The sequence below is a fragment of the Salvia splendens genome, chromosome 17, assembly GCF_004379255.2.
Source record: "Salvia splendens isolate huo1 chromosome 17, SspV2, whole genome shotgun sequence".
Lineage (NCBI taxonomy): Eukaryota > Viridiplantae > Streptophyta > Magnoliopsida > Lamiales > Lamiaceae > Salvia > Salvia splendens.
Window position 1 is genome coordinate 23,640,840 of NC_056048.1, and position 23,656 is coordinate 23,664,495.

General features: G+C 39.1%; 4 protein-coding genes and 2 pseudogenes across 5 annotated transcripts; 4 read left to right on the top strand and 2 right to left on the bottom strand.

Moving 5' to 3' along the window:
* The first annotated feature begins 680 nt into the window (after positions 1-680).
* On the top strand, positions 681-2,087 carry LOC121773526 (50S ribosomal protein L3, chloroplastic-like). Its single transcript, XM_042170402.1, has 2 exons — positions 681-1,300; positions 1,672-2,087. Exons 1-2 carry the CDS (start codon positions 772-774, stop codon positions 1,959-1,961), a joined length of 819 nt encoding a protein of 272 aa, XP_042026336.1. The 5' UTR covers positions 681-771; the 3' UTR covers positions 1,962-2,087.
* On the bottom strand, positions 2,060-6,585 carry LOC121773525 (annotated as a pseudogene).
* A 1,510-nt stretch (positions 6,586-8,095) lies between these two features.
* Positions 8,096-12,044, bottom strand: LOC121773494 (RNA polymerase sigma factor sigB-like). Its single transcript, XM_042170365.1, has 7 exons — positions 11,666-12,044; positions 10,641-10,921; positions 9,815-10,420; positions 9,218-9,448; positions 8,954-9,094; positions 8,644-8,844; positions 8,096-8,560 (listed from the first exon to the last, which is right to left on the bottom strand). Exons 1-7 carry the CDS (start codon positions 11,754-11,756, stop codon positions 8,279-8,281), a joined length of 1,833 nt encoding a protein of 610 aa, XP_042026299.1. The 5' UTR covers positions 11,757-12,044; the 3' UTR covers positions 8,096-8,278.
* A 163-nt stretch (positions 12,045-12,207) lies between these two features.
* On the top strand, positions 12,208-14,403 carry LOC121773408 (protein TRI1-like). Its single transcript, XM_042170262.1, has 2 exons — positions 12,208-12,603; positions 14,125-14,403. The coding sequence occupies exons 1-2, from the start codon at positions 12,307-12,309 to the stop codon at positions 14,248-14,250; spliced, it is 423 nt and encodes a 140-aa protein (XP_042026196.1). The 5' UTR covers positions 12,208-12,306; the 3' UTR covers positions 14,251-14,403.
* Positions 14,404-15,648: 1,245 nt separating this feature from the next.
* On the top strand, positions 15,649-20,143 carry LOC121773305 (annotated as a pseudogene).
* Positions 20,144-21,466: 1,323 nt separating this feature from the next.
* On the top strand, positions 21,467-23,247 carry LOC121775240 (glycine-rich protein A3-like). 2 transcript variants are annotated; one of them, XM_042172282.1, is made up of 3 exons: positions 21,467-21,619; positions 22,289-22,624; positions 22,760-23,247. In XM_042172282.1, the coding sequence occupies exons 2-3, from the start codon at positions 22,315-22,317 to the stop codon at positions 22,972-22,974; spliced, it is 525 nt and encodes a 174-aa protein (XP_042028216.1). In that variant the 5' UTR covers positions 21,467-21,619; positions 22,289-22,314; the 3' UTR covers positions 22,975-23,247. The 2 variants fall into 2 exon arrangements, with proteins under 2 accessions (XP_042028216.1, XP_042028217.1); XM_042172283.1 differs by having other exon boundaries at positions 21,476-21,619; positions 22,311-22,624.
* Positions 23,248-23,656: the final 409 nt, after the last annotated feature.

Here is a 23,656-nt window from a genome sequence, read left to right on the forward strand (position 1 = left end):
ATTCTCGTTGTTACTTTATTCTTTCTTCATCTCTCTACCTTTTTCATTTTCTACTTTATTCTTTTTTTCTTAATTCATTTAATACAATTTTTCTTAAATCGTGGGCTAAAAAGAAATGCCTCCTACTTCCGAATGGAGGGAGTATTGTCTCCCATGAATGGGTCATTTATGTGCTATTGTGCTTCTAATATAAAGCAAAGTGGGTTTTATGTTCTGCTTTTATATGAGCCTAAACCAGTGGGACGTTTAAACAATAAAATCTTCGATATTAAGAATTGCAAATTTACGTTTTTTTTCTCTCAAAACTAGTTAGTAATCCCTCCGTCTACAAAAAGTAGACAAGGTTTACTATTTTGGGTCGTCCATCAAAATTAGATTATTTCTAAAAATGAAAAGTTTTAAACCAAATACTACTAACTGTACACATCATTCTAAAAGTGGATCCCACAATTATTAACACTACTTCCATCACATTTTCCTCACTCTTTCTTACTTATCTAATTGTTCAACAAAATTCGTACCATTTATAATTTTATCTATTTTTTGTGTGGACCGAGGGAGTACTATATTAATATAATCACAAGGCCCATTTGATCAAAGGTTAAATAATTGGGCTTTTAATATTCATAAGGCCCAGTGTATTACACGGTAAATAATTGGCACCGAAATGCAGAGAAGTTTGCTCAGGCGCAGGCGCACTGCAATTCAACCGAAACTCTTTTAATTGAGGGAGTGGATAAGGAAACCAATCTAAATTTCTCTCCATCAACAATGTCAATCTCTTCTCTCTCCGCAACCATCCCTACCACCTCCTTCGCCTCCTCCTCCACCCCCTCCTCCTCCTTCCTCCTCCGCCTCCCCTTGAAGCGCTACTCCTCCCTCTCTCTCAATGCCTCCCCCTCCAAACCTCCGACCATCTCCGCCTCAATGGAGGCCGGAATCGGCCTCATGGCCACCAAATTAGGCATGATGTCCTACTTCGACACCACAGGCCAAGTCATCCCCGTCACCATCGTCGGCTTCCGCGAGGGCAACATTGTCACTCAGGTGAAGACGAAGGCCACCGACGGCTACGACGCCGTCCAAGTCGGTTACCGCAGGATTCGCGACCGGAAACTCACTAAACCGGAGCTCGGCCACTTGGAGAAGTCCGGAATCATTCCGCTCCGCCACTTGCAGGAGTTCCGGCTGCAGTCCGTCGAAGGCTTCGAGCCTAATCAGCGCCTGGGGTTGGAGGAGCTTTTTAAGGAAGGCGATTTAGTCGATGTTTCCGGAACTACCATTGGAAAAGGGTTCCAAGGTACAATTTCGCATTTTTCATAATCATACTGTCATTGCTTCGTTTTTTGCTATCTAGATTAGAAATCGAATCGCAACATGTCAAATTGCTAAAATAATTTGAGACCTCAACATTAGGGGGGAGAAGCGAAGATAAAACTGTAATTATTTTAGCGTAGACACATAAAATTGAGCATAGATACATAAAAGGATGAAGCTGTGATTATTTTAGCTGTAATTCCAGAATAATTACTCACCATAATTTGAATGTATTCGATGAGATTGAGCGTAGATACATAAAAAGGATGTTGTTGGTTGAGAATATAAAACTATCTGTTTTGGAGATGTGTTGGTGAATTGATATTTGAGTATGCTAATATTAACTATTATTAGGTGGAATCAAGAGACACAATTTTAAGAGAGGGCTTATGACTCATGGGTCCAAGAGCCATAGGCAACTCGGCTCCATTGGTGCCGGAACTACTCCAGGACGTGTCTACCCGGGCAAGAAAATGCCCGGGAGAATGGGGGGCACCAAGACGAAGATCAGAAAGCTCAAGGTTATCAAGATCGACAACGAACTCAATGTCGTGATGATCAAAGGTGCTGTTCCTGGTAAACCAGGCAACCTGCTCCGCATCACACCGGCCAAAATCGTGGGAAAGAATATCCCCCAAAAGTAGCCTCACTCTGTAATCTATGATGTTCAGTAAGTAGCTTTTGAAATTCTTGTTTGAATTGAGCCTAGTTTGTTATTGCCGCTTGAAAACATTTTTGAGGCTACAGGAATGGAAATTTTCTGCAATATATGTTTAAGTGATTACAGTAATAATGCTACTTTAATTGTTGCTTCAAAATGAATTAGTCCTACACAAATAACTAGTAAAGTAGGAAGTGTAGGTAGATCATGCCTTTGGCCTAATATGATGTAGCACAGGAGCTAACTAGTTACCAGATAAGTCTGGCTCAGGTGGTTTGGCCAATTTGATCTTCCCAGCACCTGATTTGCCACGAATTCTGCTGACTCCACGCATAGCGTTGCTAGCGAATCTCGAGGCAAACAAGGTTGTCTTAAACCTGGACGAACTACCTGTATCCGTCCTCGACGAGGTGCTTGGACTGATCAGTCGAGCTTGCACATCATCTTCATATAATCATCTTCGCTGCTGTAATCCGATCCACTGTCGTCACACTCACTCTGGTTAAGCTCAGCAACCTTTCTTCTTGAATGCCGACGCCATGCTGCTTGAATGAAAGTGGCTGCCCAAGTCCTCCACTGCTGTGAGTAGTATCGGAACGTCTGCTGCACCTGTCGGCTATGGAGGCGCCTAAACTGACTGGTGATGAACTTCAGTTCGTCTGCTGTAAGAGCGAAAGCCTCCACCTCTGTCAAAGCTTTGACAGTACGCATGGATGGTGGGAAGTTGGAAGCAGCCTTTGGATCCAGAGCCCATGTGAGGAGCTCCTCTCCACAGAAATCGCCTTCTCTGAGGGTGCCTCGATTGAAGAAACCGGATCTCCCACCATCTGTTGTCACACTGTCCAAGCGGCCGCGTATGATGAAGAGCATTTCATCCACCGGGTCTCCCTCACGAAGCACGAATGTGTTGTCTGTGTATAAACTGGGTTTAAGCCTCTCACAAATGGCATCAAGCAATCGATCATCCATGTTTGCAAAGAGAGGGACCTGAACATTTATCGTATGAAATGAAATCGAATGGGAAGCTTTGCTAGCTCAGTCATCCAATCATAAGATGATACTTACTCGTCTAACTAAATTGAGACAGAGGTGCCTTTTGATGTCTCTTCTAAGGTCTTTTGGTAAGTTTTGGACCAAGCTCTCCTCATCGACTCCTCTAGTTTCCATCCATTTGTATTGATCATAGCGTCGCACTCTTTCCCTCAGCTCTGTCGGTAGCACTCTGTGATGCATCCATTGTTCCGAGTCGTGTTTTTTTACCCTCATCTCTTCCAGCCGAACCGTGAGAGATTGAAGATATGTCTGCAGCAAAAAACAAGGACCCATCAATCAACCATGAAATTAGATAAATTTAGACCAACATTAAGCAGCAGGAAATATGATGAACGGCTATACATGCAGACATCTTGTGGTATGCGAAATGCAATCTTTTCAGTTAGCTGTATCAGCCTTGATTAGCAATGTCAAATTTGTGGCAAAAACTTGAATTTTACATTTTACCTGATATCTAATTGACTCATATTTGGCAATAGATATGCTGATTATACACTAACTCGAGTTCATCCAAAGAAAAGTTTGTATGAAATACGAAGGCTGTATATATACCTGCATATTACCAATGAGCAGAGCAAATAGAAGGAGGCCTAAAATGGCTACTGCTATAGAAAACAGAACTTCTCCCGGATACGTGCTGGTTACAAGCCCCTGACCGAGTGTGCTGAGGAGAAATTCAAATAATATTAGTCACCACATGCTAGCCATCTCAACTTGAATAGCCTCTTAAGGCATCATGTAGGTTTGCCATCTTTTATGAGGACTAAAGTAGGAAGTCGTCTCGATCAATGTGGCAGAGATAGAGCACGAAGAAAGGTAGAACTCATAAAGGAAGTGAGATATATACTGAACTGGACTGAACCTCTCATTGGTACCACTGAAAAAAGCAACTCGACTATCCAAAGCTTTCCGTTTCTTTCCAACTTATTTCAATACCAGCATATTAAAGATTGCTATATAAATCGAAGCAGATGCGTAACATTAAGAAGTGCATTTCCAGTCACGAGATAGAAATAAACACGATCCATGAAAAAGAAGTATCATCATCATTAGCTTAGGCTGCCTCCTTTATCTATTAGATTTTCACAGGTTATTACTAGAATATTACTAGATTTTATGGGAACTGCGGAAACAAACAGAGCTCTGTCTAGACAGCTATAGAATTTTGGAATGAATGGATGAAAATTTTATTCTCCTTCATGGATGATTGGTTTGACTGGTATATCATTAAAAGCATAGTAAATATAGGAAATGTATTAAGATAGATACCTCAAATTCTGCAGACCCCACCATAAACAATACAAGTATTTTGAGACAAAATTTTCAGAATCAAGAACTCCAGATGACAACGCTTGGGCATATATCCCAAACTTGAACGGGGATTTTTCCTGATCGGTTATTTCACATCTTGGTGTAATAAACGTCGAGCAGATGTTTTGTGACCTCATGGGCACAATATAGATTTTTTGCATCGCAATTATCATAACGACTCTGATAGCATGCTCGGTACCAGCATGTATCTCTGCGTTCAATGGCAAATAGATACCATAAGGCCCCAACAATCTGTTGCATCATACAGAGTGATTCGTAGTTATTTTGTTAGTACTGCTCATCTGTAGGACTAATTGAAATGGAATCCTAGATATAAGCAATCAAGACATTTAGAAATTTGAAGAGCAACAGATTTCTTACATGACTTGCAAGCATGAACCATAACAAGTAATAAGCTGCACCAGCCCATGCTGTCTCTGCAAATACACCCTGACTCTTCTTCAACTCTGAACTAAGAGGAATAAACCGCACAAACCTTGGAATGTATTGGACACAAACAATTATCACCAGAGCCTTTTTTTTGTACTCAATACATCGTAATCTTCTGCCCCACGCAGAAATCTCCACACTACAACCTGTTGAAGCATAATTTCAAATATACTACACATTTTTTTTTGTATTATCTAGCTTTCTGGAGTAAATAGGTAGCACCAGATGTCTAATCAAACAAGTAGAACATCACATGGTATCAAAAGCATTGCTATGAACCAAATGGATAAAAACTCACTAACTATTATGATTTGAAACCAAATTTATTAAGTGTATAACCCTCTATGGAAAACTCATGATTGACTGAGTAAATGTTTTATGCATTTAAAGATTATGCAATAATTATACAATAAGCTCCTTTAAGTGGTCAGCACATACCTGTGGTAGAGGTAGCACGGAGAAGAGATCCACAAAGAAATAACGATGTATATACCGACTTGCTATTTCTTTGGGATCAATCACAAGTTCACCTCGTCCAAAAACCCGAGATGAAGGCGCAATATAAGCTGTGCGGAACTGGAGAAGAATGCGCGCAAAGTAAAAGACATCAATTACAGTCCTCAGAGTCGTAGTCGTGTATGCCAAACTGTTGTGTATATGCAAGCACATTTTTTCAGGCTGGAAAACTGGAAGATACAGAAACAAAGGATCCACTGACACTGCAAGAATGCAAGAGATAACTAAAAGCTTATTCCAGAACAGAAGACTCTTGTCTTGAGGGTCAAATATCCTTTTTTCAGAAACTTTGAGATCTTCTGGGAATACTGCTCGTGTGACTCCGGATTTCAGTGACCGGCCAAATGTAAGAAGTCCTTCAGATCCCTTTTGAACCATTTTAAACGACTTTGATGCATTTGTAGTCGAGGGTCCTTGAGAACCCTCTAAGCTAAACCCGCATCTATTCCTCTGAGCCATATCTGATCTAAAAGAACTGGAGCCTTCCAACCTATGTCGAAGACCATGGAAAAACACAAAACAAATTGTCATTTTCCCTAAACGTACCAAGTGATATTATTCATAAAAACAAAACATGCATTGCCCTTTCATAGCCTATGAACACTAAGAATCCGAATAATCGAGAGTCTAGCTAACTAATCGAAAAAGTCACAAGTTTAAGGCTTCCAAAAAGAGGAAAAACGCCAACCATAATCATATATACACCATTTTCGAACCTATAGAATGAAGTAACCGAAAACACATCTTCACAAAAGTGTAGAGCAAATGATGGATACCTTGCGAATTCTCCTTTTGGCCACCGATATATTGTGTCTTATAATTGGAGTCGAACATTGTAGCAAACCAAATACATAGCAAATTGTGGCGAGCTTTTCAACAAAAAAGAAACAAGAACCCCTTAAACTTGCGCACAGAATCATGAATTATCGTCTCGAGAAATCCCCGCGATGCCAATGTTTGATCAGACGGCTTTGCCTGAGATAGCCGTTTTTCAGGATATGATAAAAGAAACACACACACATGCAATTTTCATAAGGGAAATATAAATAATTACAGGGATAAAAAACAGAGCACATATATTTTGACGCAAGGCAAAATTTGTTATTTCTGCAGAATTTGATCACGGAATTTCTCATACCTGGAAAGGAAATGAATCAACGGCAACTCCACAGCCACCAACTAATATGTCTACGCGATCCAGAAGAAAACAAAAGTAAAATGCCAAAAAAAAATCCAAGTTTCTGAAGAAGAATTATGCCCAAATGAAATGGAAGAAAAGAAGATTGATAGGATCACAAGGAATTGAAAAGGGTCAAATTATTTTCTTATCCAGCGGTGGATGTCCCCAAACCGAACCGAACCGTCCGAACCGGACCGTCACCGGAACCGTCGGCGACGGTTCTAACCGTGCCCAGAACTGCCGGTTCTCCCTGGCCGGTTCAGGTTCCAATTGAGCGCAAACCGTAACCGGCAGTTTTGAACCGCCGGTTTCGTCGGAACCGCCGATTCCAAACCGGCGGTTCCGGCAGCTTTTCAGGCCTATTTCCGACCTACACGCTAGGCTTAAAAACCGCCGGTTTTTCAAAAATTTGAATTTTTAAAATTTTTTTTGACTCACACTTTTCTTTCAATGATGAAGAACGAGGTCTCGTTCCCCAAAAAATCGACGTCCTAGATTGGTGGGGATCACACGAGAAAGATTTTCCCATCCTTGCATCAATGTCCAAGTAGATCTTTTCGGTTCCGGCTTCCACTGTCGCCGTCGAGTCCACCTTTAGTGTTGGAGGCAACGTTTTGGACGACAGAAGAAGTAGACTCATCGGGCAAAACATGGAAGCCACCATGTTACTTGATGATTGGTGCTCCGCCGAAATTAGAGACCAAGAACCGGATTGGGACAATCAAGTAGTACAACCCGACCAAGACTACTTCCCCGACGAAGAGTAGGTCAATTCCTCCGATCAAGCCAAATAGGTAAGCAAGGTAAGAGAACTACGTGGACTTTGATTCCAAAATGCAATTGAGCATTGATGATACGTAGGCATCTCAACTTAAATTAAATTTAAGTTGAACTCAAGTCCTTTTCCTTTATTTCTTTTTTTCTCCTATTTGTTTCGAATATGTAATTTGTAAATTGTAATCAAGACTTTAAGTCTTTTGTAAATTATAATTTTTAAGTTGTAATTTGTAAATTTTAAGTTGTAATTTGTAAATTTTAAAGTTGTAATTTGTAATATAGTTGAAATTTGTATCAATAATAAAATTGCATTTGCACATCGCATTATTCTAATTTTATTTATGCAAGTATATTTACATTTTTTACTTGAATTACAATTTTAACAAAAAAAAATTAAACCGGAACCGGACAGGAGCCGGAACCGTCCAAGCTAGGACGGGCCGGTTCAGGTTCAAGAAAATTTTAAACCGGAACCAGCAGTTTCGAACCGTGAACCGCCGGTTCCCGAACCGTGGTGACGTCTATCCAACGGGAAAAAAACTGTTTGCTTGAGATTTATTATCAGTAATTAGAATAACAAATGATAGAAGTTTTGGGTGTCTAAATTCAAAAAATAAAAATAGGTCTGTAACATCTTCTCACTCCGTTTGGCGAGAGCGAGAGAGAGTGATTTTCGCGCCAAGCGAAGGGAATCAAACGTACTCTCTCCATTCGATGAAATCAAATAGAATAAAAACCAATATTTATTGAGATAAATCAATAACCTTATATTCAAATTTTTTTTTGTAACTTATAAATGTAATAATGTGAATAACTAGTACGCTCAAATCTCATGCATGAAGAATCCAACATATATTTTTCATAAACAAAAACAAAATTTATGTTATACAAAAATGTCGTATTCACAAATGATAAGAACTATTCTTTAACATGATTCTGCTAAAGAAAACATGATACTGGTATTCTCTAACATGAACCGGACAATGAGCCTCAATAATTCTAGCAGACTAATTCTATGCCATTACATACTGTTGCAGGTGCTTTGTTCTCTTCTTGTTCTTCAGCTTACGTAGGGCGCAAGATTCTATCTGCCTGATCCTTTCCCTGCTCACACCCATAAGCTCCCCGATTTCTTGCAATGTCTTCATTCTACCATCCTCGAGCCCAAACCTCCACGACACAACTTGCTTTTCTCTTGGATTCAGGCTGTCGAGAACCTTCGCCAAGTCCTGTCTCATAAACTGCTTGATCAGCAACTCCTCGGATGTTTCTGCCTCAGGGTCTGAGATCACATCCTATACAAGCAAAAAGGAGAAATAAGTTAGGGATGGGAAGGAGTAGGGATAGAGATGTCAAGGAGATATGTTTTTGGACATACTGAAGGTTTGAGGTCTTGATTGATTCCGATTTTCTGGTCAAGGGATCTTGGAGCTTTGGGGGTCAGCATAACTGCAGAAAGTCGCTTCATGGAGAGCCCTGTCGCTTCAGCAACTTCTGCGTCATCAGGAACTCTACCATTTTCACTGTAGAGTTGCTTTCTTGCCTCCTTCACTCTATAAGTAGCTTCAACCATGTGAAACTGTCATGCAGGCAAAGCATGCAAATTTAGATTTCATAAGCCTCCATTTTAAACATTACACTCACTCGGTTATTCATTGGGTAAAACAAAATGTAGCAGAATTCTTTACCGGTAGTCTAATTGTCCTGGACTGGTCAGAAAGTGATTTTCGCACTGCTTGCTTTATCCACCAATGAGCATAGGTGGAGAACTTGAAACCCTTTGACGCATCAAATTTCTCTGAACCTCTCACAAGTCCACGACACCCTTCCTGAGGATTAAACCATAAGACCAATTAGTTAAAGACAGGGTACGAGATGAATGGGTCATATGTTTTTTTTTTCTGCATTATAACTTCATATTTCTCAATCAGAGGTGGCAAAGTAATGAATACCTGAACCAGATCTTGAAGATTCATCCCAGCTCCCAGGTAATTTTTTGCAATAGAAATAACAAGCCGTATGTTGCTCTTAATCATTTTATCTTTGCATAGAACACCATAATTTAGTTGCTGCCGCAAGGTTTGGTGATCAAGACCAGCCGCTGCAGCCCATTGGGAAAAAGTAGGTGGGCTGCCAAAACGTTGAGTAAGCTCATCCTGCAGTTTTTCCAGCTTCAGTAGAGCCTGCATTCATTGTAAATATGTGGTAAATGCCAAACCAACATAAGTCAGCAAGTCACTGCAAGAGGCTTATAGAACAGAAAAAAGAAAAAAGAAAAAAAGAAAGGAACTTTTATTAGTAACCCAAGCAACATCCCACTAACTATTACCAATGAAAGCAAACAATAGTTTCTCCAGACTAAGTTGAAAGAATATAGATTATTCGATTAATATATTAACTTCGGCGTTTTTCTAAAATCACACATTTACAAAATGATTTACCAAAGCTGATTCTTCAGGACAGTCAATAAATGATTTCTAGGTAAATGACATTAAATAAATGTATGATTTGGGAAAAAAAGAAACAGAGCCAAATTAATCTAAAGCTACCTGGATCCCTTCTGACAACATCTTTTCTTCAGAAGCAGTTAGTAGCCTAGAAGAACTTGTTGTCCCCCTTAAGTAACGTAAGGGATCAGAGTAATCTACTTCCTGTACAGAAGAGCGCTTTTTCCGGCTTGAAGAACCAGATTTCACAGACACAATATTGGCTGCTGCCTTTTCTGCTGCCCTACTTCTCCTGGCTTTTCGTTCTGTCTGACGCTTTGATCTAACAGTTATAATATTAGATAGTTGTGACTCAAGAAACTCTAGTTCCTCAGCACTAGGTTCCACATCATCATCAGGTTCTGCAAGGGGATCCGAAACAGGAAAATTTCCCCCTAGCCCAATTTCACCAACTTTAGCTTCAGTGAAAACTTTTTCTGCAGGATAGGTAAGCTGATTCTTTTCAAACATTAAATTATCTACTTCACGTAACATTCCAGTGGTAGTGCTACTTGACTTGGTGGATTTATGATGGCTGATCATCATGGCTGCATCTTTTGCTACCTTGACTGCCTCCTTAGCTAGAGCAAGTGCTTCAGATGCAGCAGTGATGACAGTTTCTTCCCTTGTAAGAATAGTCGCCTCATCCAAATTTGCTCCAAGACATATCTGCATTGTAATTAATGTTAGCAATTACTAGGATTTACTAACTGGTTAAGTAACAAAAGAATTACTAACTGGTTAAGTAACAAAATAATCAGGAATTTTCCTACAATCAGAATTCAAGACATATGCTAAAGACAGTCTCTGATTTGAAAGTTGTACGTGTAACATCAAACAAGAAAAGTATTATCACAGCCTGAATTCTGTAGAATGTGTTTTGCCCAACCTCAGATGGGGGGCCAACTGCTCCAACGTATTTCAATGGTCTCTCCGCAACAAAGGGAATTGGACGAGTGTCTAAAGACGCTACTTTCTCCAATTCGAGCATTGCAGATGTCGATGTTGATGCTCTCCATGATCTATCAGCAGCAGCCGAACTAGGAAAAGCTTCTAATGATGATAGCTGTAGCTTCTCCAACTCAAGCACTGATGATGTTGTGGCTGTTGGCACCGACGTGACAGATAAGATACATTGCGTCCAGAAATTGATGGCCTCTCTACTCTTTGCTGCAAATAAGTACATAACCAAAATAAATCCACAGCTCTATTAGCCTGATATCACCAACAGCATAAACATCCCAGATCAATAGCTTGATGTCACCAACATCATAGAACTAATAAGATGTTCTCTTAAAAGATTCACAACAACCAAGTTGTAGTTAAAACCAAAGGGAATTTTCAAGATAACTAAAAAGTTTGAAACCCCTTGCTTTCATAAAAAAGCCCCATTAGGTCTTAATATCTGATTACAAGAGCAAATCAGATCTAACTTGAAAAGGTTTCCAAACATCTTTAAATCTTACAGGCTTCAAAACATCAAAATTTTGGCATTTATGATATCTAATAACACAAAACCTCCAAGGGGCAGCGATTTGCGAACCATATCGTCTATAAAATTCCCCATCCGCACCCCAAACATAATAGAGACATACAATGTCCATCACCAATATAGCGAAACATAATTCAAATCTCATATCTCAATTCTCCAGTAGTAAGACAGCCTATCCTTATCAACTCTCACAAGTGGAATTTTATAAGATATCTAGAACAATCTGCTATCAACCAGAGGGAAACCGAAACCGAAACCGAAACCGAAATCGAATAGTAACTCAGTTGAATACATTCAAATTCTTCTCACAGACACAAACAGTGAATGCATCATAATCAATAACTGTACAGCTTCAAAAGGAAAAATAATAATCATCTACGTCTCCAAACAATATTCACAATCACAGAGAGAGAATCACTAACATGAGTGGATAGAAGAATAGCTCTGGGACTTGAAGTAGTTGACTGCAAAAGTGTCCGGCGAGCACTTGAATTGCGGTAGCAGGCACGACATCCTTCTCTTATATACACATTTATAAATAGATATTCAAACTTCCAAACATTCTTCCCCGTGCAATTCCGGAACTTCTACTCCAATGACACTGCTGATGAGCCAACGACGCAAAGCTATTTGGCTGAAGGAGGCGTGTAGTAGTCTGAGAATAAGAGATATATAGATACAAAAACTCGAGAGAATCTCACTGCTCTACGTGGTGCAAGTCCTAGAGAGAGAGAGGTAGAAAGAGATAATAATAAGGATAAGAGAGGATTGGCAATTCCTGATGAGAGGAAGACAACTACAGCAAGGCTCCACCTCCACGCCTTCTCTCTCTATATATTTTAAATTGATATTTTTTCCATGTTTGGGCCATTGAGCCCAATTATTTTTGGGCTTTCACCTAGAGCGGCAAAAATAATTTATTAATAAAATATTCAAAAATAAAACTGAGGGGAGAAAACAAAAAGAAAACCCTGGTAGTGATCGCACCTGCACTCTCTCTCTCATCACTGTCAATTTCATTTTCAACTCAACCTCTCACCATCCAAACCCTAGAGCAACAGCAATGTCGACTGCCTATGGACTGCTCCGGGGTTCTAGGGCTTTGTTCGCCGCAGCGAGGTCCGCCGCGGGGTCTGCTGCTCCCAAGGCCGCAGCTCCCCCTAGCAAAAGAGCTCCCGCCGCCGCCGCTGCTCCCAAAGCAGCAAAGCCAGCTAAGCAAAAGAAGCCAACCCAGCCGTCTGGGATAATGAAGGCGAAGCCGATATCGCTGGCCCTCCAGGATTTTGTGGGTGAGACTGAAATTTCTAGGGTGGAGGCTGTGAAGAAAGTTTGGGCGTATATCAAGGCAAACAATCTACAGGTATTGTTGCAGGATTTTTCAATCTACATTATATTTCTGTGAGGAATGGGTGTGAATATGAAGCTGTGCTGCTATTATTGCCCATGCCATGTGCTTCTACTCTGTATTTGTGCGTTTGGGTTTGTATTGATGCTTAAGGACTCTGAACAATGACAATTGAAGTATCTGATTCATGGGACCGTTAATGTTTGTTGTGGTTGGATATATTTTTCAACACTAGCTTATTCCATGTGATGTTTGTTTGATAATGTGACTTGGACTAATTTCTAGTTAACCTACGATTATTGACTTTGTCTCTTGAGGCACGCTGTGCCCTGAATTTACTATGAGGTGCTCGGAAATGGTCGAAGTCATTGAAATAGTAGGATCACTATGGCTATAGCTTGGTGAATTTGCCAAAGACTATTTCTTTTACTCTGTTGTTTGTAAAATTTGAAATTGGAATATGTTACTTGAGCCGATGCTTATCTCGGCATTCAGCAAGTTTTGACTTATATGTTCTTGTCAATTTAATTCTCATGTGTGGTTTCAGGTGATTTAGTCTGTGAATAGTGAATACCACATCAGAGGGCAGTTTTCTTTACTTGTTAGATTGGCAAACCCTGTATGATCTTAATTACCTTTAGTCTGTCAACTGTCATTTGTGTGAATGAATTTTGTCAAAAGTGTTAGCACTGCCCCTCCCAACTAACTAAATTTGATAATGTGATCTTGTTGCTCCTAATATTTAAGAAAATGGCCGGGAATATTTTATTGATTAATATCAATAATTCTGGTTCTAAGATGCCACGTATAATCTGATTATGACCAGAAGAAACTACAATTTTGTTTCCTATTTGCATAAATGTGTTTCATATTAGCTCATACTTTATTTTATTCAAGCTAAAGACATGCAAAGTTGCATCTGTAACCGCTTCAAATATATGCTGTTTCTTTGAAGACAGTTCTCTTATTTAGTAGTACTAGTATTTTTTTAACCTAAGCTTATATTATAAACTATGGGATGAGAAAGCCTCGTTAGCTGTTTTTTCTTTCCTTTTTTGACATTTGACCTCAATCATTGTAAATTGTTTGATTATGTAGCTCCAGTACTTTGATAAGGATGCATTGTCCATTTAGTGTTGGAGTTACCTGCTCCTCCTGCTGTGTGCTGTGTGCCAATATGCCACCTTGCAGCAGCAACAATGATTATTGGACCCTTCATTTGAGCTTTTTAATGCATCAACACTCTTCGAAAGAAACAATCCTAACTTCTCTTATCGTTTCAGCCTTGACAGGATGTGATTTCTGTGGAAGTGCATTATTGCTTGTGCTTCATTTGGATGATTGTTTCTTTATGTAGGCTGTGAAATTCGTCATTTAAATTTGCCTACTTGGTTCAAATTCCTACTGCAGGCATTTTACTTGTTAATATTGAATTCTGATGAACTTTATTTTTAGTAAGTTGGGCTTGTCATACTTTTTTGTGTATATAGTATGTTGTTTAGTGATTTACGCATAATTTGGCAATTTTTTGTGCAGAACCCGGTAGATAGGAGGGAGATCTTTTGCGATGACACTCTCAAGAAGCTGTTTGAAGGAAAGGATAAAGTGGGGTTCCTTGAGATTGCTAAGCTGCTTTCCTCCCATTTTGTGAAGTCGGCTTGAATGCTGCTGGGGTTCATTGTCCAAACCTCTGGAAGAAGTTGCTTCCAAGTTCTTACTTAACATTTGTTTTTTGTGGAGACTTCCAAGTTATGTTTCTAGCTTGACAATGTAAAAAAAGTAGGATGATTTAATCCAGTTATGAAATTCTCCTGCTCTCTCGCTCTCTCTCACACACACTCACACACACACAAGACACACACAGCCCTTGATTATGAATCTTGACTAGTGATTTATAAAGAGACCAAGTAACCTTATACAATTTGTTTTATTAGCCGAGAGAAAGTGAGTTCTGGTGAACCATCCTGAAGCAATGATGTTTACCAGAAACTGCAGAAACTGATATTTTTGGTGCATATGGCAGATACATGCGAATAAATTCCGTTAAATTCCACTCGTGCGAATGAATATTTGAGAAAATTCAGTTATTTCTTATGTTGGATGTCGGATTCTAATTTTCATGCCTTGTTAAAGATAGGTCTATGTATTGTTTTATAGTTAAACCAACCATATAAGTGACGATTGCAATGCTTTTGTGATTTTGTCGAATATTACTATATCTATATCAGTCCTATTATGGTTTTCACGGACTCGTTTGTGGCATCAAGAACCATGGTGATACCAGAGGAAGAAGATGAGTTGCTACGTGTACTATTATATGTCTACTTAAAGAGCATGTTGAGGGTGCGGAGGTTAAGGGGTCGATTGAGTTGGAGGGAACACGAGGAAGGATCCACAGCAGGTGGCTGTGTTTAAAACACACGAGTTTATAAACAAAACGCAGCTTTCCTTGTTTTTATCTTTTTTCTTTTTCCTTTTCTTTTCTTTAACTGTGTGTAGGAAATAGCACAGCACCTATTGTGCACAGCGGGTGATCCATTTTCGAGGGAAAACTAAAGGATTTGTGGGGGAGACAACTTCAGTTGAAAGATAATAAAATGGATAAGTGAAAAAGTATGAAGTAATACTTCATTGTCTCATAAAAATATACTATTATTTTTGCTATTTTTAAATGTTCTATAAAAATAACCACTTTTTTATTTTAGTAAACTTTTTTCTCTATCTTTATCTTCTATTAACAATACTTTAATCACTTTTACTTTTTATCTACTGGTATTGTTTTATCAATTGCGATTTAAAACTCGGTGTAATTTTATGGGATGGAGAAATTAAAAAGTAAAATGATTCATTTAACGTCATACTACATTGCAATAAGAGATTGAATCGATTAAGTTAATACTCCAATGAAATACTCCATGAAGAGATAATTAATTTATAAATATTCAAATTTCTGAAACTACTCAATTTTCCCTGTTTTTTTTATTATCGTTTTAATTTATCAACCACTAAAATTAAAACCTCTCAGTTATTTTCCGGGAAATCGTAAACCCCTCCCACCCACCCAACCACCCCGTCGAAGCGCTGTCCCAACCCCCGCCGGCAGCCACCCACCGCCACGGCACCACCTATGTTAAGGTTCGTATTCTTCCCTAATTTGAAATTTTAACATCTATATTTCCTGTCGTTTGCAAATTCGTTGAAGGAAGTGGCGAGAAAAAATGATTTTATTATAGTGGTTGTGTTTGATCTTCTTTAGGTGAATTAAAATCTGTCAGTCTGAATACCTACAATATTGCAGTTAATTTCTAAATTATGTATTCAAGTTAGATTATATTTTTTCTGTTCAATTATAATGCATTGCAATTGTACACAATGTTAATGTGTTTTTTATTTATTAATTTAGTTTATGGCCGATTTGGTCATGTGGCATTTGCATGGCTTGAGTTTCCCTAGCTAAACCCTCTTCAACTGAAGAATATCAAGTGTGAAGCTGCTTTTCTTTGCTGGGGCATTCTTTTATGCAGGGTTTTTTCTTTTTTTGTTCTAGACCACGATTGTTATTCCTCGAGTGTACTGGACTTTTTTTTGTTCCGGCTTTGGGAGAGACGCATGATCCTCATGCGTCACCTTTTAATAAAACGCATGACGATTATGCGTCTTTGTGCAAATCACCCGGTCGGGTGTTTTGCCACTGCAATCTCACAATTCGAAAAAATTGAGAGACGCATGTCCCTCATGCGTCTCTCACAAAGACGCATAATCATCATGCGTTTCATTAAAAAGGAGACGCATGAGGGTCATGCGTCTCTCCCAAAGCCGGAACAAAAAAAAAGTCAAGTACACTAGAGGAATGACAATTGTGTTCTAGAACAAAAAAAAGAAAAAACCCCTTTTATGCAAGTTTCAAAATTTCAGTTTTCAGGCGTTCTGGAAATTGTTTTACTCCCTCCGTCCCCCAATTTGAGTCACTCTTTTCCATTTCGGGCCGTCCCCGAATAAGAGTCACTCTTCTCACTTACCATTTTTGGACATCAAAATTACCCTTTATTACACAAAAAGTCAAATGGACCCCACATTTCACTACCTAACTCCATTTATTACACCACATATTCAAACTTTTCCTTAAAACTCGTGCCGAGTCAAAGAGTGACTCAAATTGGGGGACGGAGGGAGTAATTAGTAATTTGATATGGCTGTTGAAGTCAGCTTTGTGCCACTTAATTTGATGATGCCTTTTGCAATCATTTTAATCCTTTTTTTATCTTTGATTTTTTAGATATCACATTAGATTGTTAATGATGCCTTATTTTCCATGTAATTTATTTCTGCAGCTGCTAATATTATTAAGATTTAAGGGTATCCTGGTGGAAGGCAAACTGTTGGTGCAGACCAGTCGGGCATATTATGTTATGTGTGTTATCTGTGTCAAAATGTTCATGAGAGGGGGACATAAGCATTGTATGTCGTCTCGATTTCATAAGCTGTCAATAAGCAATTAGGCATTTCTTTCCACCAATTGAAAGACGCATTCTATTCAACTGGAGAGAGAATTAAACCAGTGGAAGTCCTGAAGAAAACCAGTTCTCAGTCTTACTTACATCACGAAAATATCGTAGGATTTAGTGTGATAAATGATAATTTTATGGTGGAAGGCCTTCAGAAAACCTTGAAATATTTTGCGAGCCAAGGCCATTTCACCAAAGCCTTTAGGATTTTTCGAATTATTCAACATCATGCCTTGGCATCTGCTTCTTGTGATTTTGTTGAGGACTCACTGTCCTGTCTATTGTTTTCTTGTACTGAACGCAAGTTGCTTATAGAAGGGAAGCAGCTTCATGCCCAGGTCATTACTTGGGGTCTCCAACATAATCATGTGTTGGTCCCAAAACTTGTTTCACACTATGCGGCTTTCAGTTCCCTTGACGTTGACGATGCTCATTTTGTAGCTGCGAATACGTGTAGTCAGAATCCTTTACGTTGGAATGTCCTTATCTCATCGTATGTAAAAAGAGGGCATTTTGAGGAAGCTATTCTCGCATATAAACAAATGTGTCAGAAGCAAATAAAACCTGATAGTTTCACTTATCCATCTATTCTCAAGGCTTGTGCCGAGCTATCAAATCTTGATTTTGGAAAAGAGGTTCATATGTCTATTGATGCTAGCTCTTTAAACACAGACTTGTTTGTGCAGAATGCACTGATCTCTATGTATGGGAAGTGTGGTGATCTGGAAACTGCTCGGAGTATATTCAATGGAATGCTAATTAAGGATGAAATTTCATGGAACTCAATGATCTCAGAATATGCCTCTAAGGATATGTGGAATGAGGCTTTTATGCTTTTTGAGAGCATGCAAGAAGCTGGCATTCAATCAAATGTTGTAACATGGAACACCATTGCTGGAGGTTGCTTGAGGACTGGCAACTTCCAGGGGGCACTTGAATTAGTTGGTCGGATGAGAGTTTCTCTTTGTCATCTAGATCCCGTAGCACTGATTATTGCCTTAGGTGCTTCCTCTCATATTTGTTCTTTGAAACTGGGGAAAGAAATCCATGGACAGGCTGTTAGAAATTCTTCTATTGACTATGTTAACTTAAAAAATGCATTGGTTACCTTGTATTCTCGGTGTGGTGACCTTACACATGCTTATACTGTATTTAGATCAATAGAAGCTAAAAGCATAATATCCTGGAACTCCATCATATCTGGTTTCGCACAGTGGGATCGATCTGAAGAGGCCACATTTCTGTTCAGAGAATTATTTCATATGGACTTCAAACCTAATTATGTGACACTTGCAGGCATTTTACCTCTTTGTGCACGTGTGGCTAACCTAAAGCACGGGAAAGAGCTCCACTGCTATATTGTAAAGCCTGCAGAATTTTGGGGGTGCTTGCTACTTTGGAATTCTCTTATTGATACTTATGCAAGATCAGGGAAAGTTTCAGTTGCTAGAAGACTGTTTGATTTGCTGGATGAGAGAGATGCAGTTACCTACACTTCTATGATAAGTGGATATGGTGTACAAGGAGATGGTAAAGCTGCTCTCAATCTATTTGAAGAAATGATAAGATCCCAAATAAAACCAGATGCTGTAGCAATGGTTTCTGTATTGTCAGCCTGTAGCCATTCTGGTCTTGTAAATCATGGTCAATCACTTTTTGAGAAGATGCAAATTGTATATGGTATCTCTCCTAAATTGGAGCATTTTTCTTGTATGGTTGATCTTTATGGGAGGGCGGGATTACTAAATAAAGCTACAGAAATTCTATTAAGTATGCCTTGTAAGCCAACCCCAGAACTGTGGGCTACACTTATTGGAGGATGTCTGGTCCATGGTAATAAAGATATTGGGGAGTGGGCAGCTGGGAAGTTGCTTGAGTTGAAGCCTCAGCATTGAGGGCACTATGTTTTAATTGCCAACATGTATGCTGCTGCTGGTTGTTGGAGCAAACTAGTCGAAGTAAGGTCTTTTATGAGGGATTTGGGGGTGAGAAAGGATCCTGGATGTGCTTGGGTTGATATTGGGGCTGGAGTTTCTCCTTTCTTAGTTGATGACACTTCTAATAGCCAATCAGCTGAAATTTTCCTTTTGTTAAGGGGACTGACTAAGCAGATGAGAGATGTTGATTATGCAGCTTGCACAGATTCTGCAGCAGACACAGAAATTATACACGGAAATGATTACTCTTGAATTGGTATAGATATGATTAAACTGCTTCTTATGTACCCTTGAATTGATCAAAATGGCCTGTTTACTGTTTTTCACCAAGAGAGCATTGTCACCAAGAGGAGGTACTGTTTTCTTTTTTTAAGTTTGCTGGCTAAATTTATTCCATGATTAGGCATGTCGTCCTACCCTAGTTGGTCTGTGGCTCTGTGCCGATGCAATAAGAATTGGATGGAGATTTCAGTATAAGCAGAAGACAAAGTAAGACTAGGTTGCTTTATGTTTGTGGATGAGGGTTACTTGTTTCAACCACTCTTATTGTTTACACTTCTTTATAATATGATGAGTAGGCAGTACGTGTTGAATATGTGCAATAAGCCTAAATATCTTTTGCCATCTATGTCAAAGCAAAAAAAAGAAAGAAATGATAAACACTTGAGATATCTTCTGCAATATCAATGCCGCATCCTGTTCCCATGCTTGTTTGTCAGTGACAGTATAGCGTTTAATCTTGTTACTCTGATTGGTGTGGCTGCTATGATATATATCCATGACTTCTCGGCCGGGCCTTGTGAACGTGGAGAAAGATGGTAGCAGCGAAATATTGCCTTTGTGGCATCCTTAGAAGCTCCACCGGACCCTCAAGAGGTTCGAGATTGTGAAAGATATCCTGCACTGCGTGTGTCCTGGATTGGAGAGTGAGCGAACACCTGAAAACTCACTCAGAAGTTTTGGATTTGTAAGAGCAATTTCCCTTTTTAGTTTGATGGTTGGTTGACACGGTGTTGATCTATATGTAACTATTCAATTGGAAAGATATAAGGCAATCCGCAATGGGGCGGACGATGGCACGCCCGATGGCGCGCATCGTCCGCGCCCGCCATCGTCCGCCCCATTGCGGGTGCGCGACATAGGCCGCGGACGATCGTCGCGCCCTATACTAAGGGCGCGGAGTATAGCGCGAACGATGTCCATCGTCCGCGCCATCGTCCGCCCCATTGCGGCCTACGCTGACGATGGCCGCGGACGATAGGCCATCGGCCGCCCCACTGTGGGCTACGCGGACGATGGGACGAGAATGAAGGCGGAAGCATCACCGATTGGAATGAAGATGACCGTGCATCTAGCTCGTCCGGCACATCGACCGAGACACCCGATAGAGGGTTACCGTTAGGCTTCAATGAGGTTCTATCTAGACATGCCTCAATGCGCAACCAACAGGATCATGCGCAGCTCATGAGCGACATGATTGAAGAAGTGTGGGCTCGTAACCGCCGTCGCTGAGTTTGCGTTTTTTTTAATTCGTATTGTAATGTATTAATTTTTATTAAATGAAATGAAGTTTTTGAAATTCGTATTTTAATTTATTAGTTTTTTAAATTCGTATGGATTTTGTAAGTATTAAAAAAATGATGATGTGGCGCGCCATATGGCGCGCCTGCTGATGCCCTAAGTAAATTAACAGTTGCGTTATTGATTAAAACGTGTAATTAAATTTAAGTGTTAGAACTTTAAACTTATGTACCACCATACGCTTAAAATACTCTTGGAGATAGGGTAATTAATATCTTGTTGATGCTGATTTGATTTGGGATGTTTCATACTTGTAGCATTTACAGATTCTTTCCCTACATCTTTTCGTCTAGATAAAATTGCATCAATACTTTTGTGAAGTGTCGTATTTATATTATTATCTCTATCATCTTCACTAATTTTAATATAATAATATATGATAAATATAAATCTTTTTTAATGCATGATAAAGTCATACGTGTAACGATATCAACCAATTTAGTCGCAAAATTGATGGTTTCGTTTTTTTAATCGAACGAAGTGATTTTAATAATATTGGTGAGTAATTAATTTACTTGCTCTAACTGCTAACGATTTATTTGTTTTTTTTTTGTACTATAGTATTTCATTTTCTGATTTACTAAAAAGTAATCTATCTCGTTGGCAATTTCTATAATATTACCAAATGTCGATACGAAATTTGATTGGAAGATTATATTACGTGTTGGAAAATATATCAGAGCTATTTCAATTATATTACGTGTTGAATTGTAACAATCAGCATGCAATCCAAAAACAAATATACTAGTATTAATTCATTTTTCAATTATTATAACTAAGCCTTAGAGACTAAGATTGAAATGTCATGCAAATAGTACTTAATGCGATAACAAGGGGCTACCTAATAAAGTGCACGCGTTGAAAAAACGCGTGACTAAATTAATACGATATGATGCACGGTTGTATATATTGAATCGCTCATTATATTTGTTGTTCAATCAACTTCGCAAAACCCCAAAACTGATAAGGATTAAAAAAAAAAAACTAAACCTAGGTGAATCCAATCAGGTGAAATAAGCTTTATGTTATTGATCCATATATGAAATCTAGTATATGAATTTTGCTGCTATGATTTCTTTTCTGATAGGCTTTCTGACTTGTTTTTGTTCCTTATGTTTTGATATACTCCATTATGACTATGTTGGCGCTGGAAAATCTTTTTTATTTTGTTTTTGTTGATTCATGTGAGCCTATGAACAATTGTTTAACTTTTGTTATAATTTATCGCTGTGGTTTATTGTATTTGCTGATTGATCATGGCAAGTTTCCAGTTATCATGTGTCTTTCAATAAATTATGACGTTTCCTTTGTTAAGAAAGGACGGGGGAAGGATTTAGGTTGATCGTCGGTATTAGTTGGAATGTCTTTCTCTGAATTCGTGATTATTGAAAAGTTAACCACTCTGTTTGGTTGTATATGTTGAAGATGATAATTAAGGGATTGTTTATGGTTTTCGTTTTTTTGTTTTATTCAAACAAATTTAGGATGATGATCTTCCATTCTATGCACTTAAAATGTCTTCTTATCATCGTAATTGCGCTTGATAATTGATATCTTAAGCATGATGTTCGTGTATCATGTTCTCACCGCCAAAAGCAGTAGAGTGATATAAGGATAAGGATTGGCTTTTTCTGGATACAACTTCCTATTGAATGATGTTGTTAATTGGTTTTTCAGTGTGTGTTTGATCCAAATTAAGGAAGATGGAGGGTGGAAATAACAAACATGATGGTTCGGACGACAAGGACAAAGGGCTGTTATCTAATCTTGCTGCGTATGCTGCTGGAGCAGGACATTATCCTCACCATGGAGCTTACCCTTCTGCACCATATCCTCCCCATGGCTACCCTCCAGCTGGTTATCCTCCCTCAGGGTATCCTCCGTCTGGATATGGCTATCCTCCCTCAGGGTATCCTCCGCCACACGGATATCCTCACGGAGGGTATCCCCCTGCAGGGTACCCTCCTCAACATGGATACCCCCCGGCAGGTTATCCTGGCGCATCTCATTCAGGTAGCTTTTATATCGAGGGTTGTCATTTAAACACGAATAAGAAATGAAACTGAGATTGCTGCTGTGTTAGAATGAAGCAATGATGTGTGTGATATTGATGAATTGATGGTGACTTATTGACATGGCTGAATGCAGGGCATGGAATGGGAGGACTCCTTGCCGGAGGTGCAGCTGCAGCTGCTGCTGCTTATGGTGCTCACCACATGGCTCATGGGATGTACCGTCCTCATGGTGGTTTCTTTGGCCACCACGGGAAGTTTAAGCACGGGAAGTTCAAGCATGGCAAGTTTGGGAAACGCTGGAAGCACGGCATGCATGGGAAGCACAAATTCATGAAAAGATGGAAGTGATGCCACAAAGCATCCCTTGTTTATCTTGTATTGCTGCTGTGCTGCTATTGTTTTACTTTGTTTCTCTGATTATCTCAAACATATTTCTTCCATTATGGTTCTGTATAGATATGCAGTTAGCTACTGAATATTCTGTTGGTGATATTTCTGAACATATGTGATTTGCTGAAGCAGAGGTTTTGCACATAATATTGTGTACTTGAACATGAATGATTTCCAGACTATGTTATATTCATCCGAACTAGTGTACTTTCTGAGTCACTCATTGGAACACATTGTGGTTTCTCTCTTCATGGTGCACACAAATTATACTCTGCAAGGGTTTCAAGAAGATAGTGTGTTATTATAAGCTTGCACTTGCACATATCTAATTTTGTTTAAATATTTCAATTCTTGCTATCATATCTGAGATGGTTATTAGGAATTATGCCTCAACAAATGGGATTTTGCTGGGTTTTATCTGTATATTATGAGTATATGAACACTGGTTTGTTGCTACTTGAAGATTCATGGACTGCCAAATACAGATTTCACCTAGGCAATATCTTTCATTCTCTTAAAAAACAGCTTTAAAAGAGTCACAATTTATCACTTATTTGAACCTTCGATTCCAACACAATGTTAAATTATATTCCCTTTGTTCTATTAAAAATGAAACTTTTTCCTTTTTATGTTGTCCTAT

Bases quoted from the DNA above. Each gene is read 5' to 3' on its own strand.
- LOC121773526 (XM_042170402.1), top strand. From the start codon at position 772: ATGTCAATCTCTTCTCTCTCCGCAACCATCCCTACCACCTCCTTCGCC. The intron at 1,301-1,671 runs GTACAATTTCGC...AACTATTATTAG, and splicing joins CATTGGAAAAGGGTTCCAAG to GTGGAATCAAGAGACACAAT.
- LOC121773494 (XM_042170365.1), bottom strand. From the start codon at position 11,756: ATGTCGTGCCTGCTACCGCAATTCAAGTGCTCGCCGGACACTTTTGCA. The intron at 10,421-10,640 runs GTTGGGCAAAAC...ATTACAATGCAG, and splicing joins CAGTTGGCCCCCCATCTGAG to ATATGTCTTGGAGCAAATTT. The intron at 9,449-9,814 runs GTAGCTTTAGAT...CAATGAATGCAG, and splicing joins TGTTGTCAGAAGGGATCCAG to GCTCTACTGAAGCTGGAAAA.
- LOC121773408 (XM_042170262.1), top strand. From the start codon at position 12,307: ATGTCGACTGCCTATGGACTGCTCCGGGGTTCTAGGGCTTTGTTCGCC. The intron at 12,604-14,124 runs GTATTGTTGCAG...TTTTTTGTGCAG, and splicing joins TCAAGGCAAACAATCTACAG to AACCCGGTAGATAGGAGGGA.
- LOC121775240 (XM_042172282.1), top strand. From the start codon at position 22,315: ATGGAGGGTGGAAATAACAAACATGATGGTTCGGACGACAAGGACAAA. The intron at 22,625-22,759 runs GTAGCTTTTATA...GGCTGAATGCAG, and splicing joins TCCTGGCGCATCTCATTCAG to GGCATGGAATGGGAGGACTC.